Here is a 19,601-nt window from a genome sequence, read left to right on the forward strand (position 1 = left end):
TCCTCCTCCTCCTCCTCCTCCTCCTCCTCCTCCTCCTCCTCCTCCTCCTCCTCCTCCTCCTCCTCCTCCTCCTCCTCCTCCTCCTCCTCCTCCTCCTCCTCCTCCTCCTCCTCCTCCTCCTCCTCCTCCTCCTCCTCCTCCTCCTCCTCCTCCTCCTCCTCCTCCTCCTCCTCCTCCTCCTCCTCCTCCTCCTCCTCCTCCTCCTCCTCCTCCTCCTCCTCCTCCTCCTCCTCCTCCTCCTCCTCCTCCTCCTCCTCCTCCTCCTCCTCCTCCTCCTCCTCCTCCTCCTCCTCTTCCTCTTCCTCTTCCTCTTCCTCCTATTATTATTATTATTCTCCTCCTCCTCCCCCCTAGTCTATATTTGTGTATAGTTTTTCATTGATTCTATTGTATTATTTTGTTCTACTGTGAAGACCGGCAAGAAACTGAAGACATGTTTCGATAAGATTTTCTTTGAACTTTGTAAGGGTCCTCTCACAATATAGGAAAACGACAGCAAACTGTCAGGTCAGCAGGAAAGGTCATTGTCTGCAGTCTGCCATCACTGCCGGACTTGGATGTGTCCAGGACAAAGGAGCGGGCAGGAAAGATCATTGCAGACCCAACCCTCTCTGCAAACTGCCTTTTCCAGAAGCTCCCTTCTGGAAAATTCACACCATTTTAGAAATTTCTTGCCCCAGGCAGTTAATCTAGATAACCATTCTAATTAGCCCTCCCCGTCCCCTCTGTTACCCTGTCACTGCACTGCTCTGTAAGCACTTTAAACTACTTTTTATAATAGTAAATACAGCATTGTAAATACATGCTGGTATTTATGCATTTACCCATATTTTATTCCATGTCCATACTACAACTCTAAGTTTATTTTTTATAATTGTTGAATATTGTTTTAGATTGCCAACACATTATAGCAAACTCCAAATACATGTAAATGTATATGGTGAATAAAGATGATCCTTGACCGTAATCAGAATGATCCATTGATATTTGTGGTGGAATTAGTTTGACGTCTACAATGATGTGCTGCTGATGTCAGTATAAATACTGATCCGTTGCCCTTTTAGACTGTAAAACCATAGACATTGGAGCAGAACCAGTCCATTTAGCCCATCGGGTCTGCTCCGCCATTCCATGATGGTTGATTTATTATTCCTCTCAACCCCTTTCTCTTGTTTTCTCCCTGTAACCTTTGATGCCCTGACTAATCAGGAACCTATCAACCTCCACTTTAAATATACCAGTGACTTGGCCTCCACAGCCACCTGTGGCAATGAATTCCACAGAATCATCATCTTCTTGTTAAAGAAATTCCTCTTCATCTCTGTTCTAAATGGACACCCCTCTATACTGAGGCTATGCCTTCTGGGTCCTAGACTCTCCCTCTATAGAAAACATCCTCTCCATGTTCACTCTATCTAGGTTTTTCAGTATTTCGTTTAAATTCATTATTTCATTTTCAATACACTTTTTGTTCACAGCAAAACCTGAAGAAAGGCCACTTTGTAGCAAGGTTGATGAAATTACTTCTCCATTTCTACTTGGTTTTCACTGTGTCAATTACCTTAAATCTCGTAATAAAGGTGCGTATCTTGCTTTGTATATCTTTGTTGCTGTTAACTTGTACTTCATTGTTACTTCTGAATAGCATGTCCAAAGTACAGCAAAGATTGTGTATGTCACCTAATGCTTCCCTGATATTCACTTTCTTGCAGGCATAGAGTGCAGAAAGAGAGGAAAACGAGTGAAGTAGTGTCAATGGGTTCAAAGACCATTCAGAATTGATATTGAGGTCTCCCTGTCTTCCCAGGTCTCACTAAAGGAGCATTCTGCTACTCTTCCTGGATATCCCCACTGCTTTAATTGTGCAATAAGAAAGAAGAAAATGAAGAAGGTTATCCCAAAACTATCAACTGTCTCCACCTTTCCTCTTTGAGTCAAAGCCTCAAGCACCCCACTCTAACACTGTCCTACTCCAACAATGGCTGCTCCCACAATTGCTGCCCTGCTTAAACTTAACTACTTTTTATTAGGTCTTGCTTAGTGCTTAATTGCCCCACATTCTGTGGTGTGCAGAATGTCCCACAATAAACATTCCAAGGGCTCCTCGCAATCCCAGGTGCAGTCTAATAAATAATCAGATTTATTATCACTGACATGAAATCTTGAACAACGCATACAAAATGCTGGAGCAACTCAGCAAGTCAGGCAGCATCCATGGAGAGGGATAAACTGTTAACGTCTTTGGCTTAGATTCTTCATCAGCACTGGGAGGGTGGGGCACAGAAGCCACTGTAAGAAGGTGGGAGAAGGGGGAAGGACTACAAGCTGGCAGATGATATGAGACCAGTTGAGGAGGAAGGTGGGTGAGGGGGTGGATCTTTACCCAAAACTTTGATTGTTTATTCTGCTCAACAGATGCTGTGTGACCTACTGAGTTCCTCTAGCATTTTGCTTATGTTGTTCTGGATTTCCAGCTTTCACAGAATCTCTTGTGTTTCTCATTTCATATGCTTCTGGTTATAAAACTTAAGATCAGTTGCATATAGTATTACAAACGAGAAAAACAGCAGATGCTGGAAATCTGAGCAACACACACCAATGTTGGAGGAACTCAGTGGGCCAGGCAGCATCTGTGGGAAAAAAAAAGTACAGTTGATGGACTGGACTGCCAAAGGGTTTCAGCCCAAAACATTGACTGTACTTTTTTCCATAGATGTTCCTCCAGCATTGGTGTGTGTTGCCTATAGTACTGGGTGACTTCCTATTTTAAAAATTAGAATGTAGACCAGTACAGGCCCTTTGGCCCGTGATGTTGTGCCAGCCTTTTTTTATGCTCCAAGATCAGTCTGACCCTTCCTTCCCATGTAGTCCTCCATTTTTCTGTTATCCTTGTGTCTATTTAAGAGTTTCTTCAATGTCCCTAATGTATCTGCCTTTACCAGCACCCTTGGCAGAACATTACATGCATCCAGCCCTCTTTTAAAACAAAAATTTGTCTTTGACATCCCCTGTATTTTCCTACGATCACCTTAAAATTATGCCCCCTTTTATTAGCTATTTCCATTCTGGGGGAGAAATCTTACCATCTTGTACACCCCTATCAAGTCACCTTTCATCATCTTTCACTCCAAAGAGAAAAGCCCTAGCTCCCTCAACCTATCCTCAAAAGACATACTCTGTGATCCAAGCAGCAGTCTGGTAAATCTTTGTACCCTTAAAAGCTTCCACATCCTTCCTATAATGAGGTGACCGGAACTGAACATATTATTTCAAGTGCAGTCTAACCGGGGTTTTATAGAGCTGCAACATTGAACTCAATCCTAAACTAATGATGGCCAACACTCCATCTTATCAATCTATCGACGTGCATGGCAACTATTCAAAAAATTCTGCTTGAAAATGGTTTGTTTCATCACTGGTCAGGAGGCCATGCATAGGTTGACCAGAAAATTTAAGAGAAGTTTGGATAGGTACTTGGATGGTAGGTGTACAAAGGGCTATAGTCCTGGTGCATGTCAATGGGAGTAGACAGGTTAGATGATTTCGGCAAGGACTGAAGGGCCTGTTTGTGCAGTATTTCTATATGACTCCATAATTTAAAAAAATTATGCAAGAAAAGCTTGTTAACTGAAACATAAAAAATCAATATTATTTAATTTCATTTCCAGCACACAAGTGTAAAGCAGGACAAAATAATTGTTATTCTGGATCTAATGCAAAAAAAAAACACTCAATAAAATAAAGAACACAATAATAATAATTTAAAGAACACAAGAAATATAAATACGTAAGATAGCTTACGTGGATTGATTGTCCATAAAGTGACGCTAGGCACAGGAGTGTCTGTACATAAGGCGACTGACAGATAATGATGAGTTAGAGGCAGTGGAGGTTTGATGGGATGGATTAGTGGGTGAAGGTTTTATCAACGTTATATAAAAGAAAACTCCAGCTCTGTCCATGGGTGCATTTCAGTTCCTGTGTGGCTGTGAGAGTAAATGAATACTCTGCCACCTCCCAAGCTCTCATCACTAGGACAGCGAGCTGTTTACTGTTTCCCTGCGCTGCGCATTACATATACTTTGATTATATTTTATTAAGACTGTAAGACATAGGAGCAGAATTATGCTGTTTGGCCCATCATGTCTGCTCTGTCATTCAATTATAGCTGATCCAATTTTTCCCCTCCCCGACCTTCTCTCGTAACCTTTGATGCTGTGTCCCATCAAGAACCTTTCAAGCTCTGCCTTAAATACACCCCACAAAGCTGGCTTGCAGCAACAAATTCCACAAATTCACCTCCCTCTGGCTAAAGAAATTTCTCCGTATCTCTGTTCTATCCTCTATCCTAAGGCTGTCCCCTCTTGTCCTAGACTCCCCAACCATGGGAAACATCCTTTCCACATCTAATCTGTCAAGGTCTTTCCACATTTGAAAGGTTTCAATACTCTCCCCTCATCCTTCTAAATTCCAGCAAGTACAGACCCAGAGTTATCAAACATTCCACATATGATAACCCATTCATTCCCGGAATTATCCTTGTGAGCCTCCTCTGAACCCTCTCCAATGCCAGCATACCTTTCCTGTGATGCCCAAAACAATTTACAATATACAAGGTGAATCCTCACCACTGCCTTTAAAAAGCCTCAGCATCACATCCCTGCTCTTGTATTCTTGTCCTCCTGAAACGAATGCTAACATTGCATTTGTCTTCCTCACCACAGACTCAACCTGCAAGTTAACCTTTAGGGTGTTCTGCACAAGGACTCGCAAGTCCCTTTGCATCTCAGATTTTTGGATTTTCTCTCCGTTTATAAAATAGTCGGCACATCTATTTCTTTTACCGAAGTACAAGACTGTGCACTTTCCAACATTGTATTTCATTGGCCACTTTCTTGCCCGTTCTCTGAATCTGTCTTCTGCAGCCTTCCTGTTTCCTCAACACTGCCTGCCCCTCCACCAATCTCAATCAACCACTGAGCATATTTACAAGGAGTGCTGGCTCAGGATAGCAGCATCCATCATCAAGGACCCCACCATCCAGGCCATTCTCTCTTCTCACTGAAGCCATCAGGAAGAAGGTACAGGAGCCTCAGGACTCAGACCAGTTATTACCCCTCAACCATCAGGTTCATGAACCAAAGGGGATAACTTCACTCAACTTCACTTGCCACATCACTGAACTGTTCCCACAACCTATGGACTCAGTTTCAGGGACTCTTCATCTCATATTCTCAATATTTATTGTTTGTTTATTATTATTATTCTGTTTTTTAATCTTTTTATATTTGCACAGTTTGTTATTTTTTGCACATTGGTTTTTTTGTCTATCTTTGTCGTGTGTGTTTTTTCATTGATTATGTTGTGCTTCTTTGTATTTAATGTGATAATATATTTACTCTGAACTTAAGAGGGCCTTCTATATATAGGTGGCCCAATCAATTCACCGTGCAATCAGTTGGCTGCATGCACACTGCCGCATCTTCACAATCGATCCAGTACTGTTCTGTGAGGATCTGTGATGATGGATATTGCCTCTTGAGGCAGCTTCTGTTATAGATGGTGGAAAGGCAGGATCTTTGTGAATCTTGGCTTGGTGATGTTTGAGTTCAAATTTATGGCTGTAGCCTGGAATTAACAAGTTCTACTTTTTTTTTTGCATGTTTCCAGAAAATGCTCCCACAAGAAGAAAATGAACACATATTAAAGTTTTTCGAGGCAAAATTTGACTTGAATACTACAAGGTAATATTTGTTGGGAAGCTGGCAAGGAACAGCCTCTCCTTCCTGCTGATGGGCTGCGTGCGTGCGTGTGTGTGTGCGTACGTGCATGTCCCTAGATTGAAAAGGTCAGGGTGTTGGGGCCAGGTCAGTTAGCTGCTCTGCCAGGTTTTATTGTCTCTGCGCTGAACTGAGGCAGTGGCCTGCAACTGATGAGATCCTGAATCATGCTTCAATGATGCCTGGCTTTGAATCTGTGGACTCACTTGCATGAACTTCAGTTCTGAATGTTTATTGCTTACTTTTATTGTTTGCATGATTTGTTTCTTTGTTCTGCATAATGGGTGTTTGATGTTTTTTTAATGGGTTTCTTTGTACTTGTATAGAGATGCAGTGCAGAATAGCTCCTTCTGGCCCTTCGATTCATGCTGTCTAACAATCCACCAATTAAATCCTAGCCTAAGCACAGGACAATTTACTATAACCAATTAACCTGCCAACCGGTACGTCTTTGGACTGTGGTAGGAAACCGGAGCACCATGTGCACACAGAAGTAATGTACAGACTTGCCTACAGAGGATGCTGCAACGCCCTGAGCTGGAATAGCATTGCGCTAACCATGGCTTTTTTATACAGCTGAACATGCAAATGTATGACGTACAGTTAATACATTAACTATATTGTAATATTTCAACAGAAGTCTGGTTTATCAATGTACAGTTGAAGTCAGAAGTTTACATACACCTTAGCCAAATACATTTAAACTCAGTTTTTCACAATTCCTGACGTTTAATCCTAGAAAACATTCCCTGTCTTAGTTCAGTTAGGATCACTACTTTAAGAATGTGAAATGTCAGAATAATAGTAGAGAGAATGATTTATTTCAGCTTTTATTTCTTTCATCACATTCCCAGTGGGTTAGAAGTTTACATACACTTTGTTAGTATTTGGTAGCATTGCCTTTAAATTGTTTAACTTGGGTCAAACATCTTGGGTAGCCTTCCACAAGCTTCTCACAGTAAGTTGCTGGAATTTTGTTCCATTTCTCCAGACAGAACTGGTGTAACTGAGTCAGGTTTGTAGGCCTCCTTGCTCGCACACGCTTTTTCAGTTCTGCCCACAAATTTTCTATCAGATTGAGGTCAGGGCTTTGTGATGTCCACTCCAATACCTTGACTTTGTAGTCCTTAAGCAATTTTGCCACAACTTTGGAGGTATGCTTGGGGTCGTTGTCCATTTGGAAGACCCATTTGCGACCGAGCTTTAACTTACTGGCTGATGTTTTGAGATGTTGCTTCAATATATCCACATAATTTTCCTTCCTCATGATGCCCCCACAACGTGATGCTGCCACCCCCATGCTTCACGGTTGGGATGATGTTCTTCGGCTTGCAAGCCTCACCCTTTTTCCTCCAAACATAACAATGGTCATTATGGCCAAACAGTTCAATTTTTGTTTCATCAGACCAGCGGACATTTCTCCAAAAAATAAGATCTTTGTCCCCATGTGCGCTTGCAAACTGTAGTCTGGCTTTTTTATGGTGGTTTTGGAGCAGCCTTTCAGGTTATGTCGATATAGGACTCGTTTTACTGTGGATATAGATAGTTGACTATCTGTTTCCTCCAGCATCTTTGCAAGGTCCTTTGTTCTGGGATTGATTTGCACTTTTCGCGTCAAAGTACGTTCATCTCTAGGAGACAGAATGCGTCTCCTTCCTGAGTGATGTGACAGCTGCGTGGTCCCAAGGTGTTTATACTTGCGTACTATTGTTTGTACAGATGAATGTGGTACCTTCAGGCGTTTGGAAATTGTTCCTAAGGATGAACCAGACTTGTGGAGGTCCACAATTTTTAGTTCTGAGGTCTTGGCTGATTTATTTTGATTTTGTTTGTAAACTTCTGACCCACTGGAATTGTGATATAGTGAATTAAAAGTGAAATAATCTAGCTGTAAACAATTGTTGGAATAATTACTTGTGTCATGCACAAAGTAGATGTCCTCAATGTCTTGCCAAAACTATGGTTTGCTAATATGAAATCTATCCAGTGGTTAAACAATGAGTTTTAATGACTTCAACCTAAGTGTATGTAAACTTCTGACTTAAACTGTATTTCTAATAGTAAGTATAAGATAAATTATATTTTATAATCTATTGTTTATTAACAGTACAAATTTAAAACGTACCTAAGCATGGTAATGTCGTGGTTAGTATAATATTATTACAGTGCCAGCAACTAGGGTACAATTCCTGTTGCTGTTTGTAAGAAGCTTGTACGTTCTCCCCATGATCTGCAAGGGTTTCCTTGCTCATGCTTCAGTTTCCTCCCAAATTCCAAGATGTACAGATTAGGTAGTGTAGCAGTTAGCACATTGCTATTACAGCTCAGGGTATCAGAGTTCAGAGTTAAATCCCAGCATCTGTAAGGATTTTTTATGTCCTTCCCTTGGAATGCATGAGTTTTCTCCAGGTGCTCCAGTTTCCTCTCTCAGTCCTGAGACATACTGGTTAGTAGGTTAATTGGTCATCGTAAATTAACCTGTGATTAAAGGCTAGGTTTAAATTGGTGGGTTGCTGGGTGGTGCAGCTTGAAGGGCCGGAAAGGTCTGTTCTGTGCTGTGTTGCTAAATAAAATCAAATAGAAACATAGAAAATAGGTGCAGGAGTAGGCCATTCGGCCCTTCAAGCCTGCACCGCCATTCAGTATGGTCATGGCTGATCATCCAACTCAGAACCCTGTACCTGCTTTCTGTCCATACCCCCTGATCCCTTTAGCCACAAGGGTCATATCTAACTTCCTCTTCAATATAGCCAATGAATCGGCCTCAACTGTTTCCTGTGGCAGAGAATTCCACAGATTCACCACTCTCTGTGTGAAGAAGTTTTTCCTCATCTCAGTCCTAAAAGGCTTCCCCTTTATCCTTAAACTGTGACCCCTTGTTCTGGACTTCCCCAACATCAGAACCAATCTTCTTGCATCTAGCTTGTCCAATCCCTTTAGAATTTTATACTTTTCAATAAGATCCCCCCTCAATCTTCTAAATTCCAGTGAGTATAAGCCTAGTCGATCCAGTCTTTCTTCACATGAAAGTCCTGCCATCCCAGGAATCAATCTGGTGAACCTTCTCTGTACTCCCTCTATGGCAAGAATGTCTTTCCTCAGATTAGGGGACCAAAACTGCACACAATACTCCAGGTGCGGTCTCTTCCAAGGCCTTGTACAACTGCAGTAGAACCTCCCTGCTCCTGTACTCAAATCTTTTTGCTATGAATACCAACATACCATTTGCCTTTTTCACCGCCTGCTGTACCTGCATGCCCACCTTCAATGACTGGGGTACAATGACACCCAGGTCTCGTTGCATCTCCCCTTTTCCTAATCAGCCACCGTTCAGATAATAATCTGTTTTCCTGTTCTTGCAACCAAAGTGGATAACCTCACATTTATCCACTTTAAATTGCATCTGCCATGAATTTGCCCACTCATCTAACCTATCCAAGTCACCCTGTATCCTCTTAGCCTCCTCCTCACAACTAGCATAAAATGTGAGGAGGTTAACTGGCCACATGGGTGGTGTGGCTCATTGGGCCGGAAGGGCCTGTTACTGTGCTGCATCTCTAAATAAAATATAGAAAAACCATGAATAGGTTTGGACAGAAGGATCTGTTCCTTTGTCTGTTGCTGCTCTTGTAATTTCTTTATCCTCTTTTCTTTCCACTCAGAGACTTCAGCATAAATTTGTTGCTCTGTCAGGAAACCTTCCAGACCCCTTCGCAAGAGTTCTTCGTTCGACTGACCCAGACCTGTTTGCTCCCGTTCTGCATGTCGGTGCTGCTTATCTGCCTTTTCTCAACCTTGCAAGTCGTGGCCAGGAAGTTTCGGTAAAGAGAAAACTCCATGCAATTTTAAGTGGGGTATTGCATACACAGTGAAAAATCTTGGCTTAGTCATTAAAGAGATAGTGTAGTGTAATTACTTATTCATTTGTGCCTTAAACCACTTTGATCTTCTCCATCTAACTTTAAGTGCAAATTCAAATTTCTTGTCATCTGACTGTACAAATATACAACTAAACAAAACAATGTTCCTCTGGACCACAGTGCATCCACAATACATAAGACACACAACATATAAAACAAAACATTGCCGTACGTAAATTAATAAAGTATAATTTTAAAATGCATGTAGTGCACAGTGCAGATAAACAGTAAACGGCTTCATGTCCTGCTGGTGAGACCTTGGTGGAGGATGGGTATTCATTAGTCTCACAACCTAATCTTTCAAGAACTAATACTGAAGGGGCGCTGTACCATTGAACGTAGTGTCTTGTGGATTAGAAATAAACTTAAAGCCCATTTGATATCTATGATGGGACATGGTGATAATCTGTGGTGTCATAGTCAATATGTAACTGAGGCGACATAAAATGGTATAGCTGGGTGTAATCACTGTGTGTGTGTGTGTGTGTGTGTGTGTGTGTGTGTGTGTGTGTGTGTGTGTGTGTGTGTGTGTGTGTGTGTGTGTGTGTGTGTGTGTGTGTGTGTGTGTGTGTGTGTGAGACGAATCTTACAGAATTTTTTGAAGATGTAACTAGTAGAGTGGATGGGGGAGAGCCAGTGGATGTGGTATATTTAGATTCTCAAAAGGCTTTTGACAAGGTCCCACACAGGAGATTAGTGTGCAAACTTAAAGCACACGGTATTGGGGGTACGGTATTGATGTGGATAGAGAATTGGTTGGCAGACAGGAAGCAAAGAGTGGGAGTAAACAGGACCTTTTCAGAATGGCAGGCAGTGACTAGTGGGGTACCACAAGGCTCAGTGCTGGAACCCCAGTTGTTTACAATATATATTAATGATTTAGACAAGGGAAGTAAATGCAGCATCTCCAAGTTTACGGATGACACGAAGCTGGGCGGCGGTGTTAGCTATGAGGAGGATGCTAAGAGGATGCAGGGTTACTTGGATAGGTTAGGTGAGTGGGCAAATTCATGGCAGATTTGAGTACAGGAGCAGGGAGGTTCTACTGCAGTTGTACAAGGCCTTGGTGAGCATTGTCCATCATCAAGGGCCACCATCCAGACCATGCTCTCTTCTCACTGCTGCATCAGGAAGAAGCTACAGGAACCTCAAGTCATCCGGTTCAGGAACAGTTATTACACCTCAACCATCAGGCTCTTGAACCAGAGGGGATAACTTCACTTAACTTCATTCACTACACTTCACTGAACTGTTCTTACAAACTATGGACTCCCTTCAAGGAGCCTTATCAAGTTCTCAATTTTTATTGCTTCTTTGTGTATTTTTCTTTTTGTATTTGCTCAATTTGTTCTCTTTTGCACACTGGTTATTTGTCCACTTTGTGTGCAGTTTTTCATTGATTCTATTGTTTCTTTGCTGTTACTGTGAATACCTGCAAGAAAATGAATCTCAGGCTGGTATAAGGTGACGTATATGTGCTTGGTTAATAAATGTACATTGAAACAGTATTGCTGCTTCAGTATAGGTTCACATAGACGATGGATGAGCTCACCTGATCCCTTAATATCACCTCCCTGAAAAAGAAGGCACAACAGTGCCTCCACTTCCTAAGAAGACTGAAGCAAGCAAGGCTCCCCTCCCCCATTTTAGCTGCATTTTACAGGAGCACCATTGACAAGTTGTATCTCCATCTGGTATGGGATCAGTTGAGCATCAGACCAGAAGTCTCTACAAAGGATTGTGAGAACAGCTGAGAAGATCATAGGGGTCTCCCTACAGGAGCGCAGCATATGCAGGACCCTTAGTATTATTAAGGATCCCACCCATCCACCCAGCATCTTCTTTGACTTTCTACTATCAGCAGGAGACTATGACGCAGAAAAACTAAAATGGTCAGGATGAGAACCGGTTTCTTTCCACAGACCATTAGGTATGTGTTATATGGTTATACACGTTATATACATGTGTGCAGTTAAATGACAATAAACTTCACTTGACTTGACTGGAGGGAGTGAACTGCAGACGCCATGATCGTGAATCTGAAGGTTCTATATGGTCTACATACTTCGATGAATGTAACTTGAATTTAATTTTCCTTGGATTTTTTTTGAAAGAAATGGCATAAATAATAAGGCATTTGCTGTTAACTTTGTGTTTTAGTGATGTGCCACAAAAAGCTGCTGACTTGTCTGAAATGGTGATGATTGGTGAAAGGCCTGAGGTGGTGTACCACACTCTACATTTGCTGCTCTTTGGCTCCCTGGCACTGCTGTTCCAAGGGTGAGTGTGTTTCTGATGATCACTTTAAAATGATGCCCAGCAATGACAACAGCAAGTCTTATAAAATATAAATACAAGATTCTGCAGGTGCTGGAAATCCAGAGCATCTCGCATTAAATGCTGGAGGAACCCGGCAGGTCAAGCAGCGTTTATGCAGATGAGTTAAAAATTAATGTTTCAGGCCAACACGTGTCTTCAGGAAGGGGGAAGAAGCCAGAATAAGAAGGTGGATGGAGGGAAAGGATGACAAGCTAGAAGGTGATAGGTGAACCCAGGTGGATGGGGAATGAAGTAAGATGCTGGAAGGTGATGGGTGGGAAAGGTAAAGGGCTGGAGAAGAAGGAATTTTACAGAGTGGAGAGTGAACTATGGGAGAAAGAGAAAGAGGGGGGATACTGGAGGGGGTGATGGGTGAGAAGAGGTAAGAGTTTAAAGTTGGCAAATAGAAGAAGTGGGAATGGGATAGGTATGAAAGAAAAAGGTTACCTGAAGGAGAAATCAATGTTCACACCATCAGGCTGGAGGCTATCTGGTCAAAAATTTTATAAAAAAGATGGAGGAATTGTAGCAGATGTTGGATTGGGGTATAGAATTGGTTTTTTTTTGTAGTTTAATTTTCCTATGCTTGTTGGTATTTTTATATAATCATCCAAATATGTGGAATTGTTTAGTGAATTTTTCAGTAATTGCAGTACAGTTTCTTCTGTATTTTTCCAGAAACTACTTAGTTTTCAGTAGCAGGTGTCACACTACTTGAATCTAGCTATTGTATAGGTTATAGTTATTACTGGAGATTGTGTTATCTCTAATCTGAGTATGAGGTGACCACAACTATATTTTCCTTTGTTCTCTTGGCTTCTTTTGTTCACTTGTCATTTTTTAACACTTTAAAACGATTGTAAGCAATAATTTTTATGCATGTTCTTGATTTTTGAAGAACCTTTAGATCAGAAAGGTATCAGAATCCATCAATGGCCTTGACAGCATTTTTAAACATTCATTTCCAGTGAGAACTTCAGGAACTGATATAATTCAATGAATTATTTTATTCTGGATAGTATTTTCTCAGTTAGTTATGTATTGCTGAGTATTCTGTAGGAATTAGTTGCTTTTAGAATTTGGCACGAAGTTTTCTAGCTTCTTTCCAAATCACTTGGAGATGAAAGGAAAGCTGTATGTAAATGCCTAGTGGGGAATCAAACTGCCAGTGGGGAGCAAAAACGAGTCCCTGTTTGAGAGGGACTATAAGTAGGCTTGGAGCATGTTGTGAAAACTCCCTCCTTCGCCGGTGGCTCAGGGTTCTGTAGTGTAAGTTGCTGAACGGCACTGAGTATGGGTGCACAGTCAGGAAAGCTCACCATGGCCTTTACTTTCTGAGGAGGCTGACGAGGGTTTGACTTTGCATGTCCATACTTGTGTCATTCTACAGATGCACGGTGGAGAACTTCCTGACAAGCTGCAGTGTGGCGGACAGGAAGGCTCTACAACAGGTATTCAGAATTGCCCAGTGCATCAGCAGCACCAGCCTACTCGCCATCAAGGTCATGTGTACAGAAAGGTGCTGGCAAAGGGCCAGTAACTAAATGAAGGATCACCCCCTCCTCCCCATCCTGTTCATGGACTCAAAAAAAAAATTTGTACCATCTGTTGCAGCAAGAACTAGGCCTCAAGCCTTGGGCTTGCCTGCTGCAGACCCTGTGAGAGACGCAGAAGTAATAGAGGGTGGTTAAACTCAGCTGGGGCCTGGCCTTGCCTATCGGTGCTACCCTCCCACATTTGAGTGGTGAAATAACAGGCTGGATTGTGCAAGTCTGCACACTGCCATGAGACTGTACCATCGATTGCTGGATATTGTCGCTCAGGGTCTTTGACTATATATGTCTTTATTTTGAGTGAATATGTTTCTTTGCTCAATATTTTGAATCATGTTATTCACTACCTTTGAATGTTTTGCACCTTGGCCCCAGTGGAACACTCTCGTTCAGATGTATCTGTGTATTCTCTGAATGATAATTTAACTTAATTTGATGTCTATGTGTTTTTACGCATTGAGTTGCTGCTACATGATTGGCTGATTAGATATTTACATTAACAAGCAGGTGTACCTCATAAAGTGGCCAGTGAGTGTACATTTATATAATTATAGCATTTAAAACACATTTGGACAAGTACCTGGAGAGGAAGGGTGTGGAGGGATTTAGCTAAATGGGATGAGCTCAGATGGGCAGTTTGGATGGCATGTATGAATGAGCCAAAGGGCCTGTCCTGGGCCCAACATATTGATGAAATTATGAAGAAGTAATGACAGTGTCTGTATTTCATCATGGGTGTGAGGAGAGTTGGTATGTCACTAAGGACTTCAGCAAATGTATATCAATATACACCGGAGTGCATTCTAGCTGTTCACATCGCTGTCTGGTATGAAGGAACCAATTCACAAGATTGGCAAAAGCTGCAGAGGGTTGTAAACCAGCCTCCACACTGAGGATATCTTCAAAAGGTGATGCCTCAAAAGGACTATATCCATCCTTCTGCAACTTCAGCATTCAGGACATGCTCTTTTCCCAGTAGGAGATACAGGAGCCTGAAGACACACATTCAACAGCTTCTTCCCCTCCATCATCAGATTTTTGTCTGGACAATGAACTCATGAACACTATCTACCTTTGCTCTCTTTTTGCACGACTTATTTGTTACATATATCTTACTGCAATTTACACATATTCTGTGTATTACAATGTCCAGTACTACTGCTGCAAAACAATAATTTTCATGACATATGTCCGTGATAATAAATCTGAAACAGTTTCCAAACTATATAACTCTTTGGTGCCACAGTTAGCACAAAGCTTCTTCAACTTGGGGCTTTGGAATTCAGAGTTCAACCTGCCATCCTCTGTAAGGAGTTTTACGTCCTCCCTGTGGAGTGCATGGGTTTCTTCCGAGTGCTCCAGTTTCCTCCTACCGTCCAAGGACATGTTGGCTAGTAGGTTAATTGTCATTGTAAATTGTCTCATGATTAGGCTAGGGTTTTAAATTGGTGGGTTGCTGGGTGGTCGCCAGAAGGTGCTGAATCATCTGTGTGTGTGTTAAAAATTCTCTTGTGTATTTTCAATTATTGGACACGCGGTGGCGCTATTGAGCAACTTTGATCAAATTGCAATATGTTCGCAGTGTGGGGTAGTAGGTGGCTGAGGTGTTTATCAGACATGACTTGTTCATCAAACTGGTGTTAACTTAAAACCTCTCCTTCCCCTCTGCCATCCGATTCCTAAATGGACATTGAACCCTTGGACACTACCTCTCTTTAAATATACTGTATTTGTTTTTTGCATGTTTTAAATCTGTTCAATATATGTATACTGTAATTGATTTACTTTATTATTTTTATTTGATTTATTATTTTTTCTCTTCTTGATTATGTATTGCATTGAACTGCTGCTGCTAAGTTAACAATTTTGACATCACGTGCCGGTGATAATAAACCTGATTCTGACTCTTTGCTGCATTTTGATCTCTTCACAGCTTGAAGTATTTATGGACTCCTTACGCTTGCATGTTTGCTGCCTTTGGTGTGTGCTCCCCCCAGCTCTGGATGACCGTCTTTAAGTGGTTACGACTAAAAACAGTGCCTCCATTGCTTCTGGTGAGTCTGGAATATTTCTTTAAAGATTAGATTAGCTTATTATTTGTCACATGCACACCAAAACATACAGCAGAAAGTCTGGCGGATGGACCTCTACCTCAGTGAGGCCAAACGGCAGTTCTCTGACACCTCCTCTTACTTACCCCTGGAACAGGACCCAACCGAAAAACATCAAACCATTGTCTCCTGTACCATCACTGCCCTTAGCAACTCCGGAGACCTTCCATCCTCAGCCAAAAAACTCATAATTCCCACACCCCGCACTGCTCGGTTTTACCTCCTTCCCAAGATCCATAAGCCTGACTGTCCCAGTAGACCCATAGTTTCGACCTGCTCCTGTCCCACCGAACTTGTATCTGCCTACCTAGACTCCATTTTGTCACCCGAAGTTCAGTCCCTCCCTACCTACATCCGGATACATCCCATGCCCTCCACCTCTTCAATAACTTCCAATTCCCTGGCCCCGACCACTTCATTTTTGCCATGGATGTTCAATCCTTATACACCTCCATCCCCCATCAAGAAGGCCTCAAAGCCCTCCGCTACTTTTTGGATAACAAACCCTACCAGTTCCCCAGCACCACCACACTTCTCTGGTTGGCGGAGCTTATTCTAACTCTCAATAACTTCTCCTTTGGTTCTTCTCACTTTCTCCAGATCAAGGGCGTAGCCATGGGCATTCGCATGGGCACTAGCTATGCCTGCCTCTTTGTGGGTTATGTGGAACAGTCTATGCTCCAATTCTATACTGGCACCAGTCCCCAACTTTTCCTCCACTACATTGATGACTACATTGGTGCTGCTTCCTGCACCCATGCTGAGCTTGTCAATTTCATCAGCTTTGCCTCTAACTTTCACCCAGCCCTTAAATTCACTTGGTCCATCTCAGACACTTCTCTCCCCTTTCTTGATCTCTCGGTCTCCATCTCTGGAGACAGACTATCCACTGACATCCTCTACAAGCACACTGACTCCCACAACTATCTTGACGATACCTCTTCCCATCCTGCCCAATGCAAAAATTCTATTCCCTATTCCCAGTTCCTCCATCTCTGCCGCATCTGCTCCCAGGATGAGGCTTTCCATTCCAGGACTTCTCAAATGTCCTCTTTCTTTCAGGATCGTGGTTTCCCTTCTGGCGTCATCAAAGATGCCCTCACCCGCATCTCCTCCACTTCACCCTTAACCTATTCTCCCGTCACCACAACAGGGACAGGGTTCCCCTTGTCCTCACCTACCACCCCACCAGCCTCCGGATGCAGCATATTATCCTCCACAACTTCCACCACCTTCAACAGGACCCCACCACTAAGCACATCTTTCCCTACCTGCCGCTCTCGGCTTTCCGCAGGGATCGTTCTCTCTGAGACTACCTGGTCCACACGTCCCTCGCTACAGAACTCCCACCTGGCACTTATCCCTGCAAACGTAAGTGCTACACCTGTCCCTACACCTCCTCTCTTACCACCATTCAGGGCCCCAAACAGTCCTTCCAGGTGAGGCAACACTTCACTTTTGAGTCTGTTGGGGTCATCTATTGCATTTGGTGCTCCCGGTGCGGCCTCCTCTACGTCAGCGAGACCCGACACAGATTGGGGGACCATTTTGCCAAGCACCTCCGCTCCATCTGCCACAACTGACAGGATCTCCCGGTTGCCACCCACTCCAACTCTGCTTCACATTCCCTTTTGGATATGTCCATACATGGCCTCCTCTACTACCAAGATGAGGCAAAACTCGGGTTAGAGGAGCAACACCTCAGATACCGTCTGGGTAGTCTCCAGCCCCTTGGCATGAACATTAAATTCTCTGACTTCCAGTAATTCCCTCCCTCTCCCTTCCCCCATCCCAGTTACACTCTGCCTCCTCCTCCGGCTACCTATCACCTCTCATGACTCTGCCACCTTCTACTACCCATAGTGTTTTCCCCTTACATTCCTTCTTCACCTTTCCTGCCTATCCCCTCCCTGCTTCCTCTTCCCCCACTCCTTGATCTTTCCTTTGATTGGTTTTTTACCTGGCCCCTACCAGCCTTCTCCTTCCCACCCTCCCCCCAGCTTCTTTACAGGGCCCCTGCCCCCTCCCTCTTCAGTCCTGACGAAGGGTCTCGATCCAAAATGTTGACTGTTCGTTTCCACGGATGCTGCCCAACCTGTTGAGTTCCTCCAGCATGTTGTACGTATTGCTTTAACCCCAGCATCTGCAGTGTACTTTGTGTTCACAGCAGGATGTGTTGTTTGTGTCAGCTCAGCAAGGATTGTGTTGGGAGCAGTCTGCAAGTCTTGCTGTGCTTCTGGTGCCGGTGTAGCGTACCCACAACTCACCACCCCAAACCAAAGGAAATCCACATGGAGAACTTTACAGACAGCAATGGGAATTAAGCCCCCATCTTACCACTGGCACTGTATAGCAATGCACCAACTGCTACAGTAGCATGCTAGTTCACAGGCTCTTCATTTTTCTTTCCCACTGATGTAATAATTGCTGTCTTTAAAATTTCAGGCTCTTGTGTTGAGTACTGCAGTTCCAACAATAATAGGATTCAGCATTTGGAAGGATGTGAGTACATTTGTAGATTCATGTTTCAGCACTGTGATTTGTTAGCAAGTAGACACAAGTAAAAGTAAATTAGATTGTGGGAAAATTTTTCCAGCAATTGCATTACTTATTTTTCAGATCCCTTATTAGAATATAGACCAGTACAGCATGTGTACAGGCCATTCAGCCCACAATGTTTGCTAAACTAATTAAATTAGTAATCAGATGGTAAACTAATCCTTTATATCCTTTCATTTTCCTCACATTCATGTGTCTATCTAAACTTCTCTTAAATCCCTAATGTATCTGCCTCTACCACTCTCTGAGTAAAAAAACTTAATCCTCATATCTCAAAGTTTCAAAGTACATTTAACTTGGCCTTCTTTACAGAACTTGAATCCCCACAGAACGATGGAAACATTGAAGCCCTGAAGCCAACCCCTTCACTTCAGTTTGCACAACCAGCAGCAAAAACATTGACCCCTGTGAAATAACCCTTCTCGCCTTCAATGCATGCCCTCTGGGAAAAGGACACGGTCATAATCTTATAAACCTCTTTCATATCTCCCCCCAGCCTCCACCATTCCAGAGAAAACAGCCCAAGTTTGTGCAATCTCTCTTGATAGCCCACGTCCTCTAACCCAGGCAGCATCCTGGTGAACCTCTTCTGCACCCAAAGCCTCAACATCCTTCCTATAATCCATCCTTATTGTAAATTATAGTAATTTTTATGTATCACACTGTACTGCTGCCTCAAAATAACATATTTTAACATATTTCAATGATAAAAACCTAATTTCTCCCTGTTTTGGTCCTTGTCCTTATTTCCAAACTCCTTATGTGATTTTTGCCCTTCACAAACTCTGTAATCTCCTTCAGCTTCAGATATCTGTACTTCAGGTCATCTCTAGACTTAAATGCTTTTAGCAGCCCCCTCTTGTCCTGACTCTCTGAATTTCAGTTCTTCTCGTTCTCTCTTAAAACCTCCTGTTCGTCAAAATATTTAGTTTTAACCCCAGAATGTTAGTCCTTGACTTGGACTTGTACTTTGTTTGGTAACGTTGCAATCAAGTGCCTTGGGATGTTTTGTTGAATGAATTCTTGCATTGTTCATGTCCCTGAGTGAGGCACGAGTATTAACTCACTTTGAACAGTGCAAGGCAGGATGCTGCCTGGATTAGAGAGTGTGTCTAATGAGGATGGTTGAGTGAGTGAGGGCTTTTTTCTGTGGACTGAGGGAGGTTAAGAGGTGTATAAGATGATAAGAGACATAGTGGACAGCTATAGACTTATTCTCAGACCAGAAATGGCTAATGCAAATGGCCATAACTTTAAGGTGATTGGAGGGAAGTATAGGGGGGAATGTCAGAGGTAATTTCTTTATACAGAGAGTGGTGAGTGTGTGGAATGTGCTGCCGGGGTGGTGGTGGTAGAGAC

The 19,601-nt window shown here is 42.7% G+C and overlaps 1 protein-coding gene across 3 annotated transcripts in view; it reads left to right on the top strand.

Moving 5' to 3' along the window:
* The window catches only part of LOC132402258 (probable C-mannosyltransferase DPY19L4), a 91,099-nt gene that overhangs the window by 48,790 nt on the left and 22,708 nt on the right, over positions 1 to 19,601 (top strand). For all 3 annotated transcript variants that reach the window (XM_059985074.1, XM_059985066.1, XM_059985057.1), the window contains exons 10-15: positions 1,479 to 1,580; positions 5,671 to 5,744; positions 9,443 to 9,601; positions 11,861 to 11,980; positions 15,506 to 15,626; positions 18,129 to 18,185. In XM_059985074.1, coding sequence (XP_059841057.1) covers positions 1,479 to 1,580; positions 5,671 to 5,744; positions 9,443 to 9,601; positions 11,861 to 11,980; positions 15,506 to 15,626; positions 18,129 to 18,185 — 633 coding nt within the window. The remainder of the gene's footprint in view (positions 1 to 1,478; positions 1,581 to 5,670; positions 5,745 to 9,442; positions 9,602 to 11,860; positions 11,981 to 15,505; positions 15,627 to 18,128; positions 18,186 to 19,601) is intronic.

Source organism: Hypanus sabinus, chromosome 1 (assembly GCF_030144855.1).
Source record: "Hypanus sabinus isolate sHypSab1 chromosome 1, sHypSab1.hap1, whole genome shotgun sequence".
NCBI classification, from domain to species: Eukaryota; Metazoa; Chordata; class Chondrichthyes; order Myliobatiformes; family Dasyatidae; genus Hypanus; species Hypanus sabinus.